This window comes from Papio anubis, chromosome 14 (assembly GCF_008728515.1).
Source record: "Papio anubis isolate 15944 chromosome 14, Panubis1.0, whole genome shotgun sequence".
Classification (NCBI taxonomy): domain Eukaryota; kingdom Metazoa; phylum Chordata; class Mammalia; order Primates; family Cercopithecidae; genus Papio; species Papio anubis.
The window spans coordinates 75762012-75787522 of NC_044989.1; the positions used below are offsets into that span (position 1 = coordinate 75762012).

Consider the following 25511-nt stretch of genomic DNA (forward strand, 5'->3'; position numbering starts at 1 on the left):
CCGGTTGGTTCTCAGGGTTCTGTTTTATTTCCACCCAGGAAACACCAGCATTCTTGAATGCTTTCAGCGTTAGGCAAAGGAGCAGAAGTGGGCATTCTGTATGTCAAGGAGGTCTTTAGCAACACCTGCTGCCCTTGCTAGTCCCTAAAGAAGTCTTGTCTGTGGTCCCCATCACCTAAAGGGAGCTGGTGATGGTGGTTGAAGACATCCTGGGTAAAGGAACATTGTGGATCATTGTATATACATGTAAGTTGGTTCAGAAAGTTCAGAAACTACTCAGGGATTTGGAGAGAACTTCCAAAGCTAGCTTTGGATTTTCACACTTTTATGTTCATATTATTCACAAATAATTTTTAATTGTAAGCCCTGTACCATTGTGGACCCAAATTTCTGAGAAAGCCTCAGGAATTCTCTGTACTGGTGTCTCTTTTAAGGCTAGGAACACAAGCAGAAACTCTCTCCAAATTTGAATTTTAACATGTGCTCTGCACTCAATTTAAATGCTTTAAGGAGGCACTTCCTGAAGTTTGCGCTATAACTCCTTAGTTCCAAGGGTTGGTCACTGGTGAACATAATTTGAGAAATGTTATCTTAAGAGATACGAGTTTGTTTAATGAACAGTTTCTGGAAAAAGGATGTAATTTTGAACTCTAAATGCTGTATCTGCCATAAATAAGTTGTTGCCAAGAATGCCACGGTGTGCAAATTACAGAAATTATCATGAGCAGATGGATTCTTGGTTCTGCTCATCTGAATTTAAGAGGTAGGTGGAGCTAAAGATTCTAATTGGACAGAAAGTCACATGGTTTTATGGCTGACATAAAAACACACCCTTTTAATTTTTAGGGCTCTTTTCTTTCTGCTCTTCTGCCAATGGGGATATCATTTAGTTTCAGCTATACAGCTGGGCAGAGGCCACACAGAACCTGCAGCTAGCTGATACAACCATGTCTCTTCTCCCACATCCTGCAATCATCTTCTCCCCCTTGACTTTTAGCTATATTCCACTTTGCAGTTCTTCTCTTTACAACTGACATTACAACTGAGCTCTTCCTCGGGTATCTTTTCAAAGTGCTGTCTAAAACTAGAATTCTATGATTATCTGTCTGTTCTACACTCTGAACTTCCTCTTAAAACTCTACCTCTCCTCTTACCCAGCTGTCCTATGGGAATTCATTATACATCGTGAGATTATGGTGAGCCCTGTGATTCTTCTACAACCCTGGGAGTGTAGGGCTGAAAAAGTTATCTATTATCTGCTGCAACAAATTACCATAAATTTAGTGGCCCAAAACAACATCAATGTGTTATCTTACAGTTCTGGAGGCCGGGGTTTGAAATGAATCTTCTGGGGCTTAAAGAAAGATGTCCTCAGGGCTGTGTTACATCTGGAAACACTACGGGAGAACCCTATTTCTTACTTTTTCAGAAACTGCTTGTATTCCTTGGCTCGTGGCAGCATTACTCCAAACTCCACTTCTGCCATCACATCTCCTTCTCTGTGACTCTGACCCTCCCGCCTCCCTCTTATAAGAACTGTGATTACATCAGGCTTAACCAGATAACTCAGGATCATCTTCCATCTCAAGATACTTAACTCAATTATATTTGTAAAGTTCCTTTTGCCGTATAAGGTAACACATTCACAGGCTCCAGAGGTTAGGATTTGGACAGATGGTGGGGGGATTATTCAGCCAACTCTACCACAGTTGGGGAGGGGGAGATTGTGTTCTGCATTGGTCTTTTTGCCTATTGATATCTCCTGATCATTTCTTTACAATAGGCATCAGCAAACTTTTTCCACAAAGGGTCATATGGTAAATAATTTTAGGCTTTGTGGGCCAAGAGGCAAAATCTAGGATATAATATAGGTGCTTACATAACTATTTAAAATGTAACTATTTAAAAATGGAAAAACCTTTCTTGGCTTGCAAGTGGTACACAAACATGTGGTGGAGGGATTTGGCCCATGGACTGTAGTTTGCTAAATTCTGCTCTGCAATCTTTTGTAAAATACTTCCTTAGAAGCTCATGCCATTCAGATAAATCTCTCATGTTTTAACTTGCCTTTGTCACTTATGTATATCCTAGTCACCCTTCAATACACATTGAGGATGAATTAGCCACTGGAAGAAGTATCCAACAAGGTAGAAACAGTGTCTTGAGTTCCAGATATGCGAAAATCTAACCCTACAGAGTAACAGTAACATCATAAGGAGAAAATGTATTTTTGTTTATGTATCGGCTTTCTATAAAAAGTTCCTGATTCAGAAATGCACTTTTCTCATTCGAGAAATTCACCTGGAAATACCCAGATATTGCCCTGAATGTCCACGTTTTTCTATTCCAAAATATCTGCCAGATTTAGTGTTGTGACAGGGTATAAGACATCAGAAACTTTCCATAAAAAGACTAGAGACTGGCTAAAAACACAAATTTTCAGGACTTTAGAGGAAAATTTTTAGTTAATCATCTCATCTTTTTTGATGATGTGGAGCTAGTTGTGTGATTCTGGTTCTGAATGGAATCCCTAATATGGGCCCTGGCCTCAGGCCCAGATAAACCTTTCTTCTGAGAGCCTCAGCGGTTCCTTGTGTTCTTCAAATAACAGCTAGAAGTGAAGTTATTTTTAATTTCACTGTCACCACCAGTAGGCTCATCTCTACCTACCACTGAAAGAAAGAAAATGAAAAGGTAATAAATGGTTAGGAGAAGAGAGTTTCCCTTTTTTTCTTTTATTTTTAATTGAATTTTTTTTTTTTTCTTTTTGAGACAGAGTCTTGCTCTGTTGCCTACACTGGAGTACAGTGGTGTGATCATAACTTACTGCAGCCTCAAACTCCTGGGCTAAAGTAATCCTCCTACCTCAGCCTCCTGAGTCGCTAGGACTACACGCATGCGTCATAACACCTGGCTAATTTTATACTTTTTTTGTAGAGACAGGGTCTTGCTATGTTTCCCAGGCTCATCTCCTGGCCCCAAGTGAGTCTCCCTAAGTGCTGAGTTACAAGCATGAGCCACCTTAGCCAAGACATTTTTGTATATTACTTCCCTATCTCAGTAACTAAATGATGGTTTTTCCCATAGACAGGAGATAAAGTGTGTCTGAGGGTCAAGTGTCTAGACGATATGAGTGAGATTGAGATGGTCTTGAAAGCAGAAATAATGGAATATATGATGTGACTATTTTGCAGACACAAGAGGCATACTTCCAATGTTTAAGTTTTAGAAGTTTACCTTTATTTGTTCAACCCTTGAGGGACTGAGAACCTGTATTTTATGAAGTTAAGAATGGCCATTGCAGTTCAAGAAGAAACGCCAATGCCTTCAAAACCTGTAAGAATTTTGTAACATTCTGAGTGCTAAATCCAACTTGAAAAAATGCCCTGCAAGCTCTATCACACAGCCACATCTAAGTTAATGCAGGAGAGATGGGAGAGACACTGAAATTGAAAGAGATGAGGAAATGATTAATGGTAGAGGAAAGAATAAATGAAATCAGATAAAACAGACCTTCACACACTTAAGAAAATTATCTTCATCACAAACAATCAATGCCTTGGGAACCTGTGGAACAGCATGCTGCAACAGGCTGTATTTCAAATTTTCTGAGACTTTATGCATTACTTTATTAACTCAAAAAACATTTGAGGAGACGCTACTGTGAAACAGGTCCTGCATGTGCACTGAGAAATCAGAGGTAAGATACAGTATAGCTGTCAGGGGCTTAGAGATTAGGGGACAAAGACAGGTACCAAAAAATCACATACAGTGTGTGTGTGCAAGGAGCAGTGGGGATGCAAAGGAAGAATTGACTCTATCTGGAAAAAGAAAGAAGGATATTCTGGTTCCAGGGTGAAAAAGAAATTCATATCTTCAAAATTTACAAAAAAAGCCATGAGGTTTCAAATTTGCTGTTGACATGGGAAGACTATCACTTTGAAGGCTGATATTTTGGTGCTATTTTTAATGTTAAGTTTAATATTTAGGACAAGGAATATATCCTGATATATACTGATTTGGGCTGTGATATGGTATGACTATGTGTCCCCACCCAAATCTCATCTTGAATTGTAATCCCTACCTGTCAAGGGAGGTACCTGTAATCCCCATGTATCAAGGGAGAGAAGTGATTGAATTATGGGGGCAGTTCTCCACATACTGTTCTCAAGATGGTGAGCTGATAGTCACGAGATCTGACGGCTTTATAAATGGTAGTTTTTCCTGTGCTGATACATGCTCTCTCTCATCTGCCGCTGTGTAGGACCTGCCTGCTTCCCCTTCTGCCATGGTTGTAAGTTTCCTGGGACCTCCCCAGCCATACAGAACTATGAGTCAATTAAGCCTCTTTCCTTCATAAATTACCCATTCTTGGGTATCTCTTTAGAGCAGTGTGAAAATGGACTAATACAGTAAATTGGTAACAGGAGTGGGGCACTGCTATGAAGATACTAGAAAATGTGGAAGTGACTTTGGAACTGAGTAATGGGCAGAGGTTGGAACAGTTTGGAGAGCTCAGAAGAATATAGGAAGATGTAGGAATGTTTGGCCCTTCCTAAAGATTTGCTGAATGGTTTTGGCCAAAATGCTGATAGTCATGTGGATAATGAAACCCAGGCTGAGATGGACTCACATGGAGACGAGGAATTTATTGCAAACTGCAGCAAAGGTCACATTCACTCTCTCACCTGCTGTCATGTAAGATGTGCCTGCTTCCCCTTCTACCATGATTGTAAGTTTTCTGAAGCTTCCCCAGCCATGTGGAACTATGAGTGACTTAAACCTCTTTCCTTTATAAATTATCCAGTCTCAGGTATTTCTTTTTAGGATATTTAGGGTACTTCTTTTAATACAGGTTGACAAACAATTAAAAGATTGACACCCCATATCTGATCACAATTTTTCAGAGGAGTTCATTTTATAATTTGTGCAATCTCAACATTGGTCGAGAAGATAAGGAAACACATGGGAAATGAGGCTAATTTTGCTCTGCTCAAAGCTGATTAGAATAGTGAGTTTAGCTGCCTTTATCAGAACTGTCACTCTGATATACATGATATTGAAGCTTTTGTGACAGCTATGATCATAGGTGGAAGGTATTGCCTGACTCACTTTACTTCAACAAAGTAGAATGTATGTATATATGTAAATAAAATATTAGAATAAATAGGGAGAAGTACCATTAAAAGCATATAAATAAATTAGAAACTGTTCAGCACAAGGAGCAAAAAGGCAAGAAACATGTTAACTTTGAATGTTCATTATCGTGAATTATTATAAGGGGGGATGAATGAATATCCTTTGTGAACATAAGGTAACTCCAACTGAAGCATAAGAAGTTAAAAGTAGTAAAGGGAAATGGTTACCTAAATAAGAGGGCTACTCTGTTCTATAGAATTCCCTTTGAAGTTTTAGGATCAATTTTACTCATGAAGAATGAGTTAGGAATAAGCCTGTCAAAGATAGAGTTGGAAGCAGAGACTTCAAGAGCCCTTCCAGCCTTCAATTCAGGGTTGTATTTCATCAGCCTCTCTCTCCTAATACAAAATACAATGTGGATGTTCCTGGACAGTGAGTGGCCCACTGCGTGGTCATTCAGAAACCCAGGCTTCTTCCATTTTGTGGCTCCACCATCCTCTAGAGCCTCAGAATTCTTTGCTGAATCTTCTGCATCCAGCCAGCAGAGAGGATAGAAGATCATATGAGCCAACCAATGTCGAAATGGCAAATGTCAATTAGGTAGGCCTGCCACATTCCATTGGCAAAACTGTCACACAGCCACATCTACCCAAAATAGTGTCTTGGAAATATAGTCCATCCTTGTGTCCAGAAAGTGGAGAGAACAGGGTTTGGTGAATACAATATAGTCTTTACCACAGTTCAACAAATATCTGCTGAAAGCATGTGATGTGTGCATCCTGCTGGGACCCAATAACAAGGCAACTCCCTGCCTTTGAGGTACAAGTGAACAATTTCACAACAGTATAGCAGGAACAAGGGGCATAACAAGCACAGTATATGTGGAAACTTAGAGGACAATACTTAGCCCAGCCTAGAGAAGTCTTGGAAGGCTTCCTGGTAGAGGAAACACTTGTGCTGAGTCTTGAGGATAGGTAGAAAAGTGGGAGAAAGAGGGGAAGGTATTTTAGACAGAAGCAACAATTGGCATAAAAAGTGTGGAAGAGAACTATAAGCCATTCGATATTATCAGAATGTAAAGGAATGAGCAAGGAGGACAGGTGATGAAGCTGCAGGAGCCTTCTATAGAGAGCCCGGTATGTTATATAGAAGTATTTGCACATTTTAAATAAGCAATGGGGAAAAAATGGGAGATTTAAAAGAGAGATTGGTATATGAGCAGCCATGCATTTAATAGAGGTCACCTTGGTAGCTGTATTCAGTATGGCTTTGCCGGTGGCAAGACTTAGGTAACAGTTTGGAGCCTTTTCCAATTGTTTAGGCAGGAGATGATAAGGGCTTAAACTAAGCTGTACAGGAAGAATCAATGTAAGAAATATTAATGACTTAAAATTGGGAAGATTGTTAATTGTTATACGTGAAACTTCAAGGAAAAGAAGAAAACTGAAATGGTCCCAGGCTTCTGATTTGGGTAACCTTGTAACTTTCCTTGTCATTAACTGTATTAGTCCATTCTCACATTGCTATAAGAACTACCTGAGACTGGGTAGTTTATAAAGAAAAGAGTAATAATTGGCTCATCATTCCACAGGCTATATGGGAAGCATGGTTGCGAGGCCTCAGGAAACTTACAATGAGAGCAGAAGGCGAAGGAGAAGCAGGCATATCCTACATGGCAGAACCAGGAGGAAGAGAGAGAAGAGGTGGGTGCTGCAGACTTTTAAACAGCAAGATCTCATGAGAACTCCCTCACTATCACAAAAACAGAAAGAGGCAAACTCGCCCCTGTGATACAATCACCTCTGACCAGGCCCGCCCTCCAACATTAGAGATTACAAATTGACATGAGATTTGGGCAGGGGCACAGATCCAAACCATATCATTAACTGACAGAAAATATAGGTAGAGACATAGGTGTAGGGGGAAGATGAGTGCAGTTTTGGGAAGTTGTCCAGCTATTTATTGTAAACTTAGGGGCATACTGCATATAGAAATGTTTGCTCCTCTATCCTTTGGGAACAGTAATACATTCATAACATGCTACATGTAAAAAGGACTCCTCAGGGTGGCCAACCTTAGGGTAGAGGTTGTATGGTAGTGTATTTCTCCTTCATAAAAGTGGGAAAATAAACTTAGTGGCATAAAAATACCACCAATTTACTGTGTTCCTGGATTCTGTGGACTAGGAAGTTGGACAGGGCTCAGCAGGGGTGATTTATCTCTGTTCTACAATGTCTAAGGCTTTGGTTGGAAAGAGTCATATGGCTGGGGGCTGGAATAACTTGGAGATTTCTTCACTCACTGCTGGGGCATTGGTGGAGAGGACTGAAAGGCTGGCTTTGGCACTATCGAATGTCTAGCAGCATTCCTAGCCTCTAGCCACTGGATACAAATAGCATCCCACCCACCCAGCAGTAACAACCAAAATGTCTCCCTGACACTGCCAAATGTATCCTGTGGGACAACTGTCTCCTGTGGTTGAGGTCAGTGGGGTATATGAGTCTGAAACTTAGCCAGGACTGGAAAGAGATTTTTCAAGTCATCAGTGTGTAGGTGGTCTTTAGAGTCACTGTAATATATGAGATGTCTCAGGATGCAGGGTGAGAAGACCAGCGCTTCAAGGTGAGAAGGATGGACCCATATTGAAGGGGTTGAGGAAAAGAAGATAAAGCATTAAGAAAAATAAAAAAGAAAAACTGTGAGAGAGAGTAGGAAAACCAAGAAAGACAGAAAAGACTGGTGCAGTGGCTATTGCGAGTGCCTGCCTAGCATCCTATCTCCACTTTCCACTTAGAGAAGCTCAGTCTCTTGATCACAATGACTGGTGATTTCATCCATCGACCTACACAAGCCAAGCCATAGAGTCCTTCCTGTGATTTTATATTTTAAGCCACAGAGTAAGGTGTTTTTTTTTCTCTTCTGTCCTTATCTGAAACTACGTAAATCCCAAAGTCCCTATGGTGTGCTCCCTGCCACATGGCAAAGGTTCAGCTGAGTGCGTTTAGAGATGCCATGAGTTGAAAATGACCACCTGTCCCTTGCAGCTCAGGAAGAGGCTCTTAAAGGAAGTTGGTGGGAGCATTAATGCCTGAAGCGGATTTATTGGGCTCCTAAGTCATCTTTACTTCGAAAGTTATCTCAGAATTTTGTCCACTAGTGCTTCTTTGTGAAACTTCCAAAGACCAGGGAACCTGCACCAAAAAAGCATCCCTTCCACATTGTGTCTTGCTTCTGACTTCTGAGCTAAACAAGCCATGAACCTGTGCCAAATATGCACATATGTAGTGGGTGAGCTGTGTGGGGGGTTTGATCAGAAGCAAGCACCTGAATACACTATATTGCACAAGTGTGTTACAGTTTCATCTGCAGTAGAAGACAATGAAACCAGCGGCAGAAGGAAGCAAAATGGAGGGCTAAGAAAGAGCAACTTTTTGGTAGCATTTAAGATCCTGGATCCAGTCATCTCTGAAGCCTCAGATCCAGCCATGACCTTCCAGTTGTGTGGATCAATAAATGCTCTTAAGTGGAATATCTTTCTGTTGCAAATGCAAGTGTTCTATTACAGAAACTAAAACCAGGTGTGAAGTGATAACCCCAAAATGTGGAATTGGTTGAATCAAGATAGGGAAGGTTGAAAAGCTGTAATCCTTGTTATATGAAAGTGAAGCAGCTGCTACCTAGTGTATTTTATGCCTCAGACAATGTCCCCACCACCATAATTACAAGAACATTATGGACTTGGTCAAAAGGATATGGGAGTGAGAACTGAGACAGGCATATACCCCGGAGCCCTCCCAAACACCTCAGCTACTGCATTCCCTACCCAATAAGGCTCATAATCCTGCCTCATAATCAGCTTTGATGCTCTCTGGTGATGGAAATCAGCTCCCAATTGTTCCATTTTTCTAAGAGGTGGAGACAAGGATAGATGACATTAATCTAAAGCCCAGAGGAATCGGATGATTCCTGCAATTGTTGCTAAGGGACTGAAACCACAAGGGCAAGGATCCAGATTCAGAGATGCTGACTCAGCAAGATTTTTGGCACTTGTAACTAGCCAGGCAATGTTGCCAGCCACCCAAAATTATATAATCAGGCCAGCGACTGAGTGTTTCAAGTGAACTTTATTGCCCCCTTGGCAAGCAGAGATTATGATTGTGATTGTTCAGTTCTTAAGACAGCCCTCCAAGAGTCCTTACAATAAAAAGTGGGTTGCTAAAGCAGTAGAGACCTCACCGGAGGAAGTTTCCTGACCATCCTCTTAAGCATGGTGACAAAGTCAATGAACAGGGGAGACTCTCGCAGCAGGAAGGCCCTGAAGCACCCAGATAGACTGACTAGGAACCCACTCCATGGCAAAAGAAGGGAGTAAACAGAGAGACAGGTCTCACTCTTCCTGTTTACCAGCCTAGGGGATGTTTTGTCCTCTGTAACCTATTTCTAAATGTGGCAGAGCCTGGCTTCTCTTCCTTCTCTACCAACTTCTTTTCATATAAGGGCTACCATCTTATTTCTAGCTTTAGGTAAGTCTTCTATTCCTCTGTCTGCTTAACAACTATAGCAATCATACATATAACCTACAGAAAGTGAAAAGCCCATTATCACACAGGAACCATCTCCCTACTCTAATCCTTGAGGGGGCCTGGCAAAAGCCCATACCCATATATATAAAAGAGCTGTCATTTAACGTAAGGGTAACCACAGAGACAGCCATGAAACCAAAAAGATTTTATGTAATGTTTATTTTTTTAATTCCCATCCTTAACTTTGGCTTTAATCCTTACCTCTCATTTCCATTCTTTTCTTTGAAATTCAAACTTTTTTTTAAAAAACAAAAGTGTTTAAAATCACAATTATCTAGAAACATAATAAAATTTTCTTGTCTCCAAAGAGGGGGAAAACACACCACTTTTATTTTTATGCAGCATTTTCAAATATGCATGTCAATATATATTTTATAAACTATTTAAAATAAAAACCCTTCATCCTTTGAGGTTATTGACATTTTCTAGTTCACTGACACATCTCCCATAATACAATAGTTGTATTCATTTTTCATGAATGAGATGGGAACTATACTAAAAAATAGGATTTTAATCCCTGAGGTGCCAGTTAAAATGGACGGCGTTGCCCTTGCAAAACGAGATTTTAAAAATCAGCCTTAAATAATAAGCATGGATCACGCTTTTTGACTCCGAATCACCTCCATAGCATGGAGCCATTTAGGAAATTGCATTTATTGGGTTAAGTTCACCCTGCTATTCCAAGCCCTCATGCTATAATGATCTTTCCTTTTGCAAAGGAATAACACATAGCAAGGAAGTCTGCAGAAACTTCTGAGATCCTCAGAAATCAAGAGAAACCAAAATCGCGTTTCTCCGATCTCCATCCACAGTGTTGGAGAGGGTTTTTCAGCACCATTCCAAGACCTGGAAGACTGATGAACTGCTTTGATTTTTCTACTTCTCCATACATTTGGCTAAAAAGGAGCAATCCCCCTGGCTAGAAAAGGGGCATGTCCTGGTTTTTCTCTGAAATCACAATATTAGCAGAGCTGGGTTCAGTTCCTTGTGCCCACTGTCCCTGCAGATCCTCTCCCTTCCAGGCGGCCTCCAGTGGTTTCCGGGGTCCTGCTGCTCCCTAATAGTAGCGGTTCAGGCTCCTGGTCCCGGGCACCTCAGGCTGGCCATTCATCCAGATCTCCCTGATGATGCGCTCGCGCTCCTCCAGCCGCTGGGCGCGCTCCAGCTCCTCCGCGGAGGTGAACACGTTCTTGTTCAAAGTCCTCTCGAAGCGGCGGTGTCTCCGCACAGAGAGATCGGACGCGGTGTCCTCACTACCGTCCTCGCTGTCGCTGCTGTCGCTGCTGCTCTCTCTGTCCTGCAGGAACTTCTTCTTGGGACGCCGCCTGCAGTCTGTGTGGCAAGAGATCCTTATCACCAAAGCAGCCAGAGTCAGCACCAGCCCGATGCACACGCCAGAAACAAAGTACAGAGCTGCTCGCTCAGGATTTTCTGGAGGAAGAAGAGGAAAAGCAAGCATTTGAGAGATGACAATTCCACATGCAGAGATCCAATACGACTCCAGCCTACACCTCTCACCAGGCTCCAAAGTTTTGATGGTTACAAATATTGTCCTCCCATGTGATATATTTTATAATGTATTCAAAATATAATTGACAAACGGTGAATCTGTAAAAGAATATGAGATTCTTTCACTCTTCTTGCAACTTTGATTTAGAGATTCTTCCCAAATGAAAAGGTAAAAGAAAGAAAAACAGTAATTATTTAGACCTACTGTACACAAGCAGCTTTGCTTAGGTGTCATTTGTTTAAGAGATGTATCTTATCTAAAGCCTCTTTTCACCTAGACCAAAACATCTTTACTTGTGAATTTGCTCATGCACCCCAACTGAATTACCCTTTCATCACAGTCGCAGACAGCTTCTGAGATGAACCCCATCTCCTAGTATTCACACCTTTGTGAAATCCTCTCCTCTTATGGGGTAGACCTAGTGACTTACTTCTAAGAAATACAGTTGACCCTTGAACAACATGGGTTTGAACTGCACAGGACACTTATACATGGAGTTTTTTCAAACAAACATGTGGATCGAAAATACGTTATTTGCGAGATGAGAAATCCACACATAAGGAGTGTCAGCTTTTCAAATATGTGGCTTCTGCAGGGTCAACTGTAGAACTTCAGTATGCATGCACGGATTGGGGTATACACAGGGATGCTAGAACCAATCCCCTGCATATACCAAGGGTCGACTGTAGGATATGGCAAAAGCAATGGGTGATTCTAAGATTAGGTTACATAAGACTGTGATTTTGTCTTGTTCTCTTGCTCTCTCCCTCTCTGGGGCTCTTCTTACTTGCTGGTTCTGATGAAGCCAGCTGCCATGTGTGAGCTGCCTTATGGAGAAATCCAAGTGTCAAGGAACTAAGGGTGACCTCTGGCCAACACCCTTTGAGGAACTGAATGGTGCCAACAGCCATGTGAATGAGCTTGGAAGTGAATCATCCCTCCATCTAGTCTTGAGGGGACCACAGTCCCAGCCTTGCAGCAGCCTGTGAGAAACCTTGAACCAAGGAACCCAACTAAGCCACACTCTATTTCTGATCTGCAGAAACTGGGAGATAATAAATGTGTTCTGTTTTCAGCCACTAAGTTTTGGGGTAGTTTTGTAAAAAGCAATAGTTGCAATCAGTCACACATTGAAAGCCAGTATAGGTAATTAGGAGTGGCCTCAGCAGGTTAACTGATAGGGGAGGAGAAATTTGAGCTGTTTCCTTGGTGAGAGAAGATAACAGTCATTCTGTTGATGATCAGTATGCTTAGTGGGCCTAGTTGTGACCCCTGTAAGATGTGCTTAACAGAATGGGAGTCTTTAGGTGAACAACTTTCATTTCTAGGTACCCACCAGGACAAAGAACAGGCCTGGCCTTGAGGACACTGTACCCAATGGGTAGTCTTTTATCCCTCACCTGCCTCCCACCCATTTCCCCTGAGTCCCCAGAGTCTATTATATTATTCTTATGCCTTTGTGTATATTTGGACAATTTTTGTAGGTTCTGGAAATTCAAAGACTTAAATAAGATTCAGTTCTTGCTCTCAGAATGCACCTAGTCTACTGGGGAGACAGATGAAAGCAATGGGCAGAAAATAAAATAATGGGCTGTTAATGATGGAAGCACATTGTGGGGGCAACCGGCCCTAGGAGAGAGGGAGTCATAGGGGCATTTTGTGAGCATGAGAATGAGATGGAGACACTTGGACCAAATGCTAGGACGATTAGGTAAATTCAAGCCTACTGAAGACCAATGTGTTCCCCCTTATATGGCAAGTCAACACTAACCTACATGGTGGTCTAGTGGCTTGTTCCAGGTCACGTTCACAAAGGTAACGGCATTAAGTTGTGTTTTCTATTTCTGTGTGCTACTTATTGGGATTCTTTTCAATTCAAACACAAAAACTTCATTTCATTTCACCCTGGTTCCAGATTGTTAAGATTTTTTATAATCTTGATGTCATCATCTAAATTAATCTCTCTGACTACACATTGGGTACAGTGTACACTGCTCTGGTGATGGGTACATTAAAATCTCAGAAATCACCACTGAAGAACTTATCCATGTAACCACAAACCACCTGTACCCCCAAAACTATTGAAATAAAAAGAAAAGAAAAAACTATTGTCCAAATATGTTCCTAAAATTTCATGAAATCCATTACATCATCAGCCTCAATCTTTAAAATAGCCCACTTATTTCTTTCTTCTCCTCCTTTCCTCCTTTGCTGGTTGTCTTTTATGAAATAAAAGGCAGAAGTAAAAAGAGGTACTGTTACATCCCTAGGCCACATGACAAGGTAGAAAGGCCCAAGCAAACAAACCCAAGTCTGTTCAGTTTCAAAGCCTATTCCCTTCTCATCATTTCCTGGTGCTTCCATGGCATCAGTGTCAATGCTGAGGGGCCATATATTACACAAGGCTGTTGGGAGGATCAGTGTAGATAATGCATGTGAAAGTGCTTGGTAAACGTCCCTTTCTGGGTAAATAAAAGGTGGTCTTGTAAGATCTAGCTAGAGCAATCAAGAGAAAAAAATAAAAGGCATCCAGATAGCAAGAGAGGAAGTCAAACTATCACTCTTTGCAGACAATATAATTCTATACCCAGAAAACCCTAAAAACTTTGCCAAAAGGTTCCTCAAACAGATAACTGACTTCAGTAAAGTTTCAGGATGCAAAATCACTACAAAAATCAGTAGCATTTCTATGCACCAACAATGTCCAAGCTGAGAGCCAAATCAAAAGGTAATTTCATTTATAATTGCCATAAAAATAATAAAATATCTAAAAAATAGCTACCCAAGGTGAAGGATCTCTACAACAAGAATTACAAAACACTGTTGAAAGAAATTAGAAATGTCACAAACAAATAGAAAAATACTCCATGCTCATGCATTGGAAGAATCAACATTGTTAAAATGGCCATACTGCCCAAAGCAATTTACAGATTCAGTGCTATTCCTATCAAACTACCAACATCATTTTTCACAGAATTAGAAAAAAAAATGATTCTAAAATTCATATGGAACCAAAAGAGGGTTCAAATAGCCAAAGCAATCCTAAGGGGGGGAAAAAAGAAAAGCCAGAGGCATCACACTACCCAACTTCAAGCTATATTGTAAGGCTGCAGTAAGCAAACAGTATGGTAGTGGTACAAAAACCAACACATGGACCAATGGAACAGAATAAAGAACCCAGAAATAAAGCTGCACACCTATAGCCATCTGATCTCTGACAAAGTCAACAATAACAGCAAAGGGGAAAAGATTCTCTATTTAATAAATGGTTCTAGGATAACTGGCTAGTTATATGCAGAAGATTGAACCTGGACTCGTTCTTTTTACCATATACAAAACTAACTCAAGAAGGATTAAAGACTTAAGTGCAAGACCTAAAACTATAAAATCTCTAGAAGAAAACATAGGAAATACCATTCTGGACACTGGCCTTGGCAAAGAATTTATGGCCAAGTCTCCAAATGCAATTGTGACAAAAAGAAAAACTGACAAGTGGGATCCAACCAAACTAAAGAGCCTCTTCATAGCAAAATAAACTATCAACAGAGTAAAGAGACAACCTACAGAATGGGAGAAAACATTCCTAAACTATGCATCTGACAAAGTCCTAATATCTAGAATCTATTTTAAAAACTTAAACAATTGAGTAAGCAAAAAATAAACAACTCCATTAAAAATGAGCACAGGACATGAAAAGACACTTTGCAAAGAAGACATACATTCGGCCAACAAATATACGAAAAAACGCTCAACATCACTAATCATCAGAGAAATCACGATCAATATCAAAACCACAACGAGATACCATCTTGCATCAGTCAAAATGGCTATTACTAAAAGTAAAAAAATACCATGTTGACAAAGTTGTGCATAAAAGGGAACACCAGGCTGGGCATGGTAGCTCACACCTATAAACTCAACACTTTAGGGGCTGAGGCAGGAAGATCATTTGGGTTCAGGGAGCTTGAGACCAGCCTGGGCAACATGGTGGAAAACTCATCATTACAAAAAACACAAAAATTAGCCAGGCATGCTGGTGCACACCTGTAGTCCCAGCTACTTCTGGGGCTGAGGCAGGAGGATCGCTTGAGCCAGGGAAGTAGAGGCTGCAGTGAGCCAAGATTGTACCACTGTAATCCAGTCTGGGTGACAAAGTGAGATCCTGTCTCAAAAAAAAAAAAAAAAAAAAAAAGGAATTATAAATTAGTTCAGCCCCTGTGGAAAGCAGCATGGAGATTTCTCAAAGAACTTAAAACAGTACTATGATTTGACCCAGCAATCCCACTACTGGGTGTATATCTAAAGGAAAATAAATCTTTCTACAAAAAAGATACCTGCACTTGTATGTGTATTGCAGCACTAGCACTATTCACAATAGCAAAAACATGGAATCAACCTAGGTGCCCATCAACAGAGGATTGGATAAAGGAAATGTGGTACATATTTCCACATTTGTGTTCCATGGTACACCATGGAATACTAAGCAGCCATAAAAGGAATAAAATCATGTGTTTTGCAGCAACATGGATGCAGCTGAAGGCTATTATCTTAAGCAAATTAACACAGGAATAGAAAATCAAATACTGCATGTTGTCACTTATAAGTGGGAGCTAAAAGCTGGGTAAACATGGACATAAAGAAGGGAACAATAGACATTAGGGACTATTAGAGGGGGAGGGTGGGGTGGGGTAATGGGTTGGAAAACTACCTATCGGGTACTATGCTCACCACCTAAGTGATGGGATCATTCGTACACCAAACCTCAGTGACATGCAATTTACCCATGTAACAAAACTGCACAGGTAACCCCAAACCTAAAATAAAAGTTAAAAAAAAAAAAACAAAAAATCCAATAAGAAGAGGATATGAGAACCTTCTGTACTACCTCTTCAATTTTTATGTTAATTCAAAACAGCTGTATACAATGTGTATTAATTTTTTAAAATCTAGCAACACTGTTTCAGGAAAAGATCTGTTTTAGATATTATTTAACAATTAGCTTAATGTCTCACCATTAGATGGAGATGCTGTTTACTTTTAAAAGTGAACCAAATGTTAAGTTGTCAATGTATCTGTACATCTAGTTGTAGCACTACTGAGTGACTTAATAAATTTAAGTTTGCACCACACACACTTTTTTTTTTTTTTTTTAAAGATGGTCTTCTCAGAACTCATTTGCTTACAAATAGCATATTCCTATGCCAGGCGCTATGGGATCACATCAAAGGCCCCACCTTTATCTTAGGATTGATTTTTTCCCGGAGGAAATAATGACCAGAACAGTCCATGAACTCCACACCAATCTGCATTTATTTGTGATTTGCTCATGTCTGCCTGATTATAATTAACATGCACAATGTGTACAAAAACATGCTATCTAATGACAGGCTGGAATGGGCGTGAGTCTTATCTAGATTCTAGAGCAACTTAGAAAATTCTTAAGCCCTCAGATAGAGAAAACATGTCTTGGGGCAAATAAAAGCCCTGGACTTGGCCTCCCTGGATTGGGTTAAATCCAATAATTTGCCTTTCTTTTGTAAAGTGGGAGGAAAGCATTGTCATTTATTAGTTAAGTGACCTTGAGCCAATCACAACCTCACTAGACCTTCAAGCCTGACAGGAGAAATGGACATGCAATAAACATAATTGGAATTGAGCACAACCGAGTGAAATAATGGAAGCGGGCATGAGGTACCACTGGGGCAGTCTCAGAGAGTACAGAATTGGAGAAAAGTCAGTGGTCACAGGAAATGGAAAACCAAAAAGCCATAAAGGGTCAGTCCAGAGTGGTCTTTACAAAACCTAGTTCTAGTGATAATTCAAAAGTCAAAATCACTGGGATAAAGCAAAATGAAGCTCATTTGCTGGAGAAATGGGTTCTGCTGTTTATCAAGATAGAATATCTCCCAAGGGTCAGGTCTTGGACCTGTCTACTTTGTCCAGAGTTCCCTAGGAGCCCTTTTCCTCTGAAAGAGCCTTGACTCTGCCTCAGAAATCTGCTCCCAATTGCTAACAGAATTGATTTTCTGCCACTAGTTGCATCAGGTAGGAATAAGGTCATTCTACTCAGGGTGACGGCTGGTTAGCTAGCCCAAGGTGCTGCCTCTGCCCACAAACTCATGAAGCCATCAGGCCACTGACTATGCCTAAGTCCCTGTCGGTCTAAAAGGGCCTGAGTTTCATCTCACCGCTCAGCCTTACTCAAGATAAGCAGTCTTCACAGTGGGAACATGTGCCTAAGAGGTGAACAGGCACAGCTGGTTTTAAGGAAATCTATTTCTAGACCTTACACAGCCATTTTCTTTATTCTTTCCTATATTGGATCTGCCTGAGAAGGTGCCTGTGGTGGAAAGCACAGGCTCACCTGTTCTACACCACCCACCACCCACTGCTTCCCCCATTTCACTAAACTCAAGTCAGACCTTTCCCCTACATCCCATCTTACTATGGTGCGCTGCCCAGAGTGCAAAAATGACCACCAAGCAAAATAACAGTTCCAAATATTGAAATATTGATGTCAATGACAGGAGGCAAAAGCCCCTAACAACTGGTAACACATCCTTTTCCAAGTCAGTTTCCAATTCTTGGTTTTCAACAAAACTGAAGGAAGGCCTAATCAGGTTGTCAGCTGATAAATCAAAATAACTTTTGATGATGGATCACTCTGATTTTTGGCATATGATGAAACTTAATTCAAAGACTGGGTGACTTAATTATAACAAAACTTCTTTTGTTTTTGTCTGCATGTTTATATAAACAAACTTTCTCAACACCCATAACTATACAAATAAAAATCAGAAATAGAACTGTCACTGAATCATGCCTCCTTCTGGCAATAAGTGATATTTATTCATTAATACATAAATACATAAACAAATTGAGGGGAAAGGAGGAAACTCATCCATCTCCTTAAGAGATACATTTCCTGTAAATTTTAATTTGTATGTTTTTTGAATTTTTATGTTTAAAAACTCCCATGTACCTTCCAACTTCATACAGAATGTAACTCACATTGATCTCATCCTCTTTTTATCTCAAACATCTAGTTATCTCTCTTACCTCTCTCTCTATTCTTTTCTTTCCCTCTCTCCCTTCCTCCCTCCCTCCCCTTTTCAACCTTCCCCTTTCCGCCTGAGGCTCCCTTCAGTCATCTGTGCGCAATGCCCAGAGTCATCTTTTTGACTCACTCTTTGGCTTCTAGCCATAAATTAATTAATCTCAGCCATTCTCATGTCTCTTCCATCTCTTGCCTACTCACTGCCATTTCCCCGCACCTGCAAGTTTTCTAACTCTGGATTCCATTTCCTTCCATCTTCAATTCATTTTGCACATGGATGTCAAAGCAACACTTTAAAATCTGACTCCTATTATTTGCCTTATTACTTTTACAAAGAAAAAGAGGACACTCAAGGCTGTCAAAAATCTGGTTCCAATCTCCCTTTCAATCATATCTCCGCAAACTCTTCCACAGGAGCCTTTAGTCCAGACAAGCCAAAGACTTCATTGTCCACTCTTGACCCACAAACACATCCTCCTCTTCCTGTTTATCCCTGACTGCTGGAATGCCAGAGTGTGGGCCCCTTAGTGAATTTTTTCCAATTGATAATTAACCTTCAATAAAACTGAGTCTTTCTTACATTGATGTAGTGCTCAAGTGACATGCCTTGAACTTCACAAACGTTTAATTCCTTCTTTTGACAGTATGAAACATTCTAAAGGAGTTTTCTTAGAGTTCTATTAAAGGTCACTTTATTATGAGTGTGAAATAAAAATTCTACATAAGGTTATTGTGAAAATTCTCCCCTTAGGAAAAGAAGAATTTAAAGTAATCCTGCATATACTTTGGTTTAGGAGGTATGGCTTTGAGTATATAAATTAGAAATGAGTTTATACTGCTTAGCATGCCCTGGCAACAAAAAAGGTTTTGATTTCTGGCCTTACTTTGGCTTCGCCTCTTTAATCAAGCGAAATAAATTGAGCCAATTATAGTTATGCCACAGCTTTTCTGAGCTAGAATGAAATGAGCCAAAGAGAGGGACTGGCCCACATCTGCTATAATGCCCTTGAAGAAGCTGCACAATGGGAAGCTGGCTCTGCTCTCATGGGTAAAGGAAGGGACCTTGCAGACAGAGTAAGTGGGAATCAGCAGGCAAAGCTCCTGTGATTGGCACTGTACATCCATTTTCTGTGGATGATCCTTCAGACCAAAGTCTTATCCTCTGTCTCCTACACCATGAAGCCTTGAAGAGAACCTGCCTAGGTAAGCCATGATTCAGAAGGAGATACCAACACTGCATCTTCCCTCAGTCTCCTCAACCCAAAGAAGACAATTCCCCAACCAAGAGAAAATCTGCCTGGATCCCAGAGTGAGAGAAAGAGGACATGACAGAGAAAGAGTACATCAGTTACACTTGCTTTATTGCCCAACTTATGCAATAACTCAACCTCTCTTCTGTTAAAGTGAGTAGCATTAAAAGAACTTAATTTAACCAATCCATGTTGTAGGTTAGAAATAAATTTGGGATAAGCTGTCTTTTAAAGCCTCTAGATAGCTCATGTATCCACTAAGGCAGCAAACATAACCCTGTCCTCCCTGGAGTATGAATCTGGAGCTCCATAAATCTATCTCCATTTCTTGGAGACTCCTATATTCCCTACAGGGGTTTTCAGACCATGAAGGTTTCTAACATAGTAACAATGGCCACATAATCCAGTGAAATACAAGTCAAGAGAAACCTATAAATGCTGAACAGATATAGCAGAGCTTGAGTTATACTCCTTCTACTTCCCAGTCCCTTCACAAGTGGCACCTCTACATGCACCCTTTTACCTATTCTGGAATCTAAGAATGCTTAAAAATATTAGGGTATATACAGATACACATATTGCATACATGCATGCACAAAGAGACATAGATATGCACTCACGGGGAAGAAAGGGAGGGATGAGAACAGGAAGAAAGGCAAGAGGAAAAGGGAAAGAGGGAGGAAGATATCAGATAGATGATAGATACATACATACATGCATACATACATAGAGTGAGTGAGAGAGCTATCATTCACTGAATGCTTCTCTTTGCCAAGATCTGGAATAATTCCTTTATGCTGATCATCTGCAATACCTTCAGCCATTACCACTGTTCAGCAGGGTAAGTAGGGTTACTCTTGTTTAAAAGCTGAGGCCGAGATGAGGGTGTCAAATGTAATTCTGCCTGATACTCAAAAGTTCATGCTTTGACCAAAACAGAAACGAAATTAAAGGCAGAAAAACAAGTAATTCTAGCTTTCACATACTGCCCTCACCCCACCTATTATATAGGCCTAACATCAAAGATAGTTTCTGAACTCCATCTTGGAAACCACTGTGCTCCCTCTGTAGCTTAATGAGTCCACCTTGTCCTGCCTCCCAGATCAGAAAACATCCCCTTTTGTCTCTAGCATCCAGATGTGGATTCCTGGACAAGCCCAGTAAGAGCAACCAGACTGGGTAAGGGAGTTCACTGGATCCCAAGTTGGTGACTCAGGTCGGATTTTCACAGCTGATACAATTAATGTCATGCCTCTTCATCCTTTTCCCACAAAATTCAAAACTGAAGCTCTAAGGTGATTGTTTTTTCTCTCCTCTAATACTTTCTGCTCCAGGTCACTTCCTCTTCGCCAATGATCCACCCTGGTCTTGACTAGATCCAGACAGCTGTTAATTACCCAGGAAGCAGAGTGGGGAGGGCTATTGTCAGTTGTTTTCCCTTGATAAATAAAAATAAATGTATTGCTGTATCTTGTTTCCTGCAGGTCATTGTTTTCATGGGCAGGAAGAGGCCCTATGTAGAGGTCCTGAAGCTAATCTCATTTGCACCTTCAGAGGTCAGATCATGCCCAACAGACTCCTTGCAGGAGAGGGCAGCAGCAGCAGCCAGCCCAGACCAGGCCAGCTGATCTCATGCAAGTGCAACCTTCTGTCTGCCTGGGCTTTCTTCTTGGCTCTGAAGCTTCCGATTCCTTGAGTGAAAAGGAAAGGCTTTTAAAATTGGTTTTGACAAATATTGCATGTTTTCACTTAAATGTGAGAGCTAAAAAATTTGATCATATGCAGATAGAAAGTGGAAAGACAGATAACAGGCTGGGAAAGGTGAGTGGAGGGCAGCAGGGAGGATGAAGAGAAGCAGGTTACACGGTAAAAACATACAGTTAGATAGAAGGAATAAATTCAATGTTTGATAACACAGCAGGGTGACTATACTTAATACAAATGTATTGTACTTGGGTTGATAGACACCCTAAATGCCCTGACTAGATCACTACACATTATATACATGTAACAAAATTTCACATGTGCCCCATAAATTTGTACTAATAAAATACAATCTTAACCCCTCAAAATAATAAAATTAAAAAGTGGGTATTAAAGAGAATCATGGGGTTTGTGTGTAGTCAGGGAGTGCTTAGCAAAATCTCGTCTCCAAACGCTTTAGGCGCTGTAAGAACATCTCTTGCCAGGCGTGGTGGCTCATGCCTGTAATCCCAGCACTTTGGGAGGTCAAGGCGGGCAGATCATGAGGTCAGGAGTCGGAGACCAGCCTGGCCAGCATGGTGAAACCCCATCTCTACTAAAAATATAAAAATTAGCAGGGTGTGGTGGTGGGTGCCTGTAATCCCAGCTACTCGGGAGGCTAAGGCAGGAGAATCGTTTGAACTCAGGAGGCAGAGGTTGCAGTGAGCCAAGATCACGCCATTGTACTCCAGTCTGGGCAACAGGGTGAGACTCTGCCAAAAAAAAAAAAAGAAAAAAAAAAGAACATCTCTTTATAGCATTCTGCCCCACCTCATAGGAAAGGGAAGACCTCCACTAACACTACTGCCTCTCTAAAATGCTGGAGGACGCTTCCTTCCTTTTCCTTCCATCTCTGATTTGTTCTTCCCCAGGAAGGAGTATTGAGAAATCTCTGTTCCTACCTGTCTGGCTCTGATGTGTTCTCCTTTGAATTCACTGATTTCAGTTCATGTCCTTCGCAGGGACATAGATGAAGCTGGAAGCCATCATTCTCAGCAAACTAACACAGTAACGGAAAACCAAACACCACATGTTCTCACTCATAACTGGGAATGGAACAATGAGAACACATGGACACAGGGAGGGGAACATCATACAGGGCCTATCAGTGGGTGGGGGGCAAGGGGAGGAAGAGCATTAGGACAAATATCTAATGCATGCGGGGCTTGAAACCTAGATGACAGGTTGCTGGGTGCAGCAAACCACCATGGCACATGTATACCCATGTAACAAACCTGCACGTTCTGCACACGTATCCCAGGACTTAGAGTTAAATTTAAAAAAAAGAAAAAATTCACTCATTTCATCCCCTCCCACAGGCAATAGACACCCCACAAGGAAGCATCCATTGCCCTGCCCCTCCTCCCAATCCACTGGCTCACTTTTCTTCCCCTGCAAGGGAAAGACCTACAATCCCATAGCTGCCCTAGAACTCAACGGACTAGGTAGAAGGCCCTGACACATTATTCCGTCCAGCATTACCACTGCTGAAATTGACACTGATGAGGTCAACTTCAAAATTTGAATGCCTTTCTGGGTCCTTGAGTTTAGAAGAAGGGTGTGATTAATTAGCCCCTCCAGTCTGGGCAGCACTTTATGTGGTTGCGTTATAACTAGTTATATAACCATTATCTTTCCCACATGACAGTGAGGATTCTGAAGGCAGAATCCATATGATTGATTCACTTTGGATTCTCTGGGCATTCAGCACAGTGTGTTGCTCATGGTGCATATCTCACAATATTCACTGAACTAAATTATGAAGACACCATTTCCAAAAGTTCAGCTAATAAATTTGTTATATGTAGATACATATGTATGCGTATGTATGTGGGTATGTGTATAAATATGTGCCAGTATAACATTAAAAGAGTAGGGAAATTTTGGGAGACTGAGGCAGGTGGATCATGAGGTCAGGAGTTCAATACCAACCTGGCCAACATAGTGAAACCCTGTCTCTACTAAAAATACGAAAAGAATTAGCCGGGCATGGTGGCATGCGTCTGTAATCCCAGCTATTCGGGAGGCTGAGGCAGGAGAATCACTTGAACCTGGAAGGCAGAGGTTGCAGTGAGCCGAGATTGCACCACGCACTCCAGTCTGAGTGACAGAGCAAGACTCTGCCTCAAAAAAAAAAAAAAAAAAAAAGAGTACGGAATTTTTTAAATTATAAAATCACTATAATTTCACAACCTGAATATAACTATACGTGTGTAGTATAGTGAATTTTCCTTTGTTCTTTCTCTATCATATAAACATGCACATATTTATTCATATTTACCTGCTTATAGCCAGAGTATCTATACAGACATGTATATATAATTCATATCTTTTCCTTTGCATACACTGTACATGTACACTTCACATGTACACAGCATATAACACTGTTCAGTATTGCTCCATGGTCTCCCTCCATCATGCCTAATAATGGCTACACAGTATTCTTCCCAGTGAAAGTGCCAGTTTACAAAAACTGCTTCCTGCCTTTGGATATTTAGGTTGTTATGAGGAAATATTTTGAAAAATAATAATAGAAGAAATATTTTTGTGCTTCATGCTACTTCCTTTTTTGCTTGTTGTTTATTGCCTTGCAATGGATTCTCAGGAAAGGAATCTCTGTGTCAAACAGGATACATATTATTATAGCTCTTGATACACATTGCCAAGTGGATTTTGAAAAGTGGTACACTAATTTATCTTGCTATCATCTGTGTACGAAAGTACTACTTTCACCAAACCCTCTTTAGCGGAGGATATTCCAACTGTTAAAAAATGTTACAAATTGTGAGCCCCTCCTTAGGGGTAGTACTGGAGGCCTGGGGTCCTGGCATTTCTCAGCCCATGCAGGAAGCTCCCTGATGAGTGTCTGAAACCATTTTTAGATTAACTTTTAGTACTCTACTGCATGCTTCTGAAACCAGAGTAGGCACAGCTTCAATCCTATGCAGGGAGGATGCACAAAAGCAGAATGTCCATGATACATCTTTCTGGAGCAGCAATTTTATGGTGAGATTTGGAAGAAACAAATTTAATCATTTCCAAGAGAACGTGTAAGAACTATCAAGTCTTAGGACACATGGCCAGGACCAGAAGGTGCCCAGTGAAGTGCTGGGGTGGGGCCCTCTCCCACAACCCTTGGACCAAATAAGAAGGAAAAGTAGAACCTGGGACTGAGGAAGCCCCAGCAACTCCAGACTCCATAGCCCTTTACCAAGACTCACAGGAAGAACAAAGGCAAAGGCAAGGCAAGAACTGCAGAGGAAAAACCTAGCACAGAAGTTTCCTAGGAGACTTCAATTGAAGCATCAGCAAAACTGAAAGGCTAATGCCTGTCCACACATCCAAAAGCAGATCTGTCCTGGATCTGTTTTCAACACGTCAGCCAGCTATCAGGAAACCTGAGATGTGATTCTTCTACCTGGCAGAGCCTCCCATCAAGACATAAACTGGGCTCCCTCTTACCTTATGGACAGCTGCTATGTGGAGGCAGATCTATGGACTGGCCTCATGCTGCAATCAAGCACTTTGCCTAGGACCCAACAATCATTGCCAAGATGAAAGTCAGCAGCAGGTCTGAAGTTTGCTTTCATTATGTTCTCCAGCCTGTAACCAAGACAGTAATCCTGGCCACTTCTTCAAACCCGACGCAAGGTTGTGCTGATATAAATGCTAACTCAGCTCTATGCCTATCAACCATCTATGTGGCTAGGACTGCCAACTGAGTATTCAGGCACCAGGCAAGAGGTCTTTCCAGGTTTCCAACTAGACTTTTGAGAATTTCCAAAGATAATGACTTTGCCCCTTTCAGTGCCCATCTTCCAAAAATAATCAGAGGGGGCCTCTGGAAGCCATTTAGACTCTCCAGCCTCCTCCCTAGTGAAAATGGAGTTGGACGCAAAAAGGCAACCTACTGACCTCAAAGGCACCAGCCCAGATACTGAGTATAGGGGCCCCCTATGACACACCTCATCTGAGCCACATCAAAGCCCAAACTGTTCCTCAACCTCTACCATCCAGACAGCCCAGAACAGCCCTTCAGAATTGTCTTCAGATGGGACAAGAGACAGTAGAGCTGCAGGTTCAGAATGGCTGCCTCATCCCTCCCTCCTGAAAAGTCTATACCTGCTGATCAGAGCCTCACACCTTAGGGAGGTCAGCCCTCCCAGTAAGTGTCCCCCTAAGAGGACCTTCTGGTCTTTTCCTCCTCTGAGGAGAGGAATGATACCCTC

At 41.2% G+C, this 25511-nt stretch overlaps 1 protein-coding gene and 1 non-coding gene across 8 annotated transcripts in view; one reads left to right on the forward strand and one right to left on the reverse strand.

Moving 5' to 3' along the window:
* Positions 1-7120: 7120 nt before the first annotated feature.
* LOC116270461 lies at positions 7121-7255 on the forward strand. The gene has a single exon (XR_004178492.1). It is a non-coding gene; the product is annotated as a small nucleolar RNA U109 (small nucleolar RNA).
* Positions 7256-9862: 2607 nt separating this feature from the next.
* Positions 9863-25511, reverse strand: part of EVA1A (eva-1 homolog A, regulator of programmed cell death) — a 168583-nt gene continuing 152934 nt past the window's right edge. For all 7 annotated transcript variants that reach the window (XM_017947670.3, XM_017947669.3, XM_009184503.4 and 4 more), the window contains one exon: positions 9863-11153. In XM_017947670.3, the coding sequence (XP_017803159.2) occupies positions 10780-11153 (374 nt within the window). In that variant the 3' untranslated portion in view covers positions 9863-10779. The remainder of the gene's footprint in view (positions 11154-25511) is intronic.